Raw genomic sequence first — 1,418 nt, 5'->3', positions numbered from 1 at the left:
GTGGCAGTGGCAGTGGCGGCGGCGGCGGCGCCAACGCCGGGCCGCCACCGAGTGCCCCAGCAGCTCCGGCGGTCGCCTTCCGGCGCGTGACCCGTCGCGGCGCGAGCGAGATGAGAGACGACGGCGCCAACGGTGGCAGCGGCGGTGGCGGCAATGAGGTTGGCAGTAGCAAGATTGACAGTTCCGCTGCCGGCGGCGACGCTGCCGGCGGCAGTAGCAGCGCAGCAACGGCTTTCTTGCAGGAACTGCTTGCGCCCATGCGCGCCAGCTCTCAGTTAATGCAGCAGCAGCAGCAACAGCAGCTAGTGAGCAGCGGCCAATCTGGCAGTAGCAGCAACAATGACGGCGGTAGCAATGCTCAATACAGGGAGGGACGTGGCGGCGGCACGGGCTCTGTTGCTGGTGGCGGCAACGTTGGCGGCGGCAGCAGCCGCAGCCGCAGCGGCGGCGGCGGCGGCTTCTTGACGCCGGCTGTTTCGAAGCCGCCGCCGGCGGCGGCTTTGGTGCTACAGTCAGATGCGAGCCGCAAGACGGCGACTCGGCCGCCAGGTGCGGTCTGCTGGGGCGGCGAGAGGGCTGTAGCTGAAGCAACAATTACCTGTAAATCTGTACGGCGAGCCGTAACCCTTAAGCTACTGCCAGAGCTATACCCTAGCCCCCCCCCGACCTCCACATTCGCCCGACAGCGCCGCAAGGCCGCTGGTGGCCTCCACGCGCGACCACACTGCTATGATCTCCGGACTTGCGCGCGCCGGGATTCGAACGCTCGCCTCCAACTAGCAACTCTGCTTATCTAACTTCATTTTTTTACGTTTTTTTATATTGTAGAGTGTATATTGCAGCAATAACTAGCTTTTACATAAAAAAATTATTACTAGAAATTGGTAAGGGTTACCCCAGCCCCTAGCCATTGCCGTACATGAATCGTCATGTACGACGACTAATGCAGGACTGTGAGTTGTTAGGAGTTCGAACATGCACGAACATTCCTTCATTGGCACCCTACCCTGGCCTTCCAATTTCTGTACGGCAGGCGGTTGGAAGCCCCGAGGCACCTCCGAAACCACGTTATTTGTTAAGGGGCTGGATCCGGGCCAAGGAGAGGAGCAACTGCGACAAGCGCTGACACAGGTACGTGTGTTTTTGTCTTTTGTGTGTCGGGACGACGTGAAAAAGGGGGAAGGGGCGCGCGGGTGGAAGGGGGAGTGGGGGGATGGCGGGAGAGTGTACGGCGGGTGTGTCAGAGGGTTTTAGGGCTTCTTCAATCCCGGCAAACCTTCTTTTTGTTGCGATGCCACGAATGTGCGTTTTTGGTACGACACGTCATACCCTTCTTACTGTTATGGCAGTTTGCCCCCGTCTTAACCCCCCTTCCCCCTCCTCCTCCCTCCCCCAACTGCCTTCGCCACCCGGCCCCC

At 60.4% G+C, this 1,418-nt stretch overlaps 1 protein-coding gene across 1 annotated transcript in view; it reads left to right on the top strand.

Moving 5' to 3' along the window:
* VOLCADRAFT_91516 (uncharacterized protein) overlaps positions 1 to 780 on the top strand; it is a gene marked incomplete at both ends in the record, with an annotated part of 5,141 nt that extends 4,361 nt beyond the window's left edge. The window contains 2 exons of the mRNA XM_002951031.1: positions 513 to 549; positions 687 to 780. Coding sequence (XP_002951077.1) covers positions 513 to 549; positions 687 to 780 — 131 coding nt within the window. The remainder of the gene's footprint in view (positions 1 to 512; positions 550 to 686) is intronic.
* Between the last annotated feature and the right edge of the window lie 638 nt (positions 781 to 1,418).

The sequence above is a fragment of the Volvox carteri genome, assembly GCF_000143455.1.
Source record: "Volvox carteri f. nagariensis unplaced genomic scaffold VOLCAscaffold_21, whole genome shotgun sequence".
In the NCBI taxonomy this organism is placed as follows: Eukaryota; Viridiplantae; Chlorophyta; class Chlorophyceae; order Chlamydomonadales; family Volvocaceae; genus Volvox; species Volvox carteri.
Note: the sequence above shows the minus strand (reverse complement) of the source record. Positions and strands in the feature narration are given on the sequence as shown.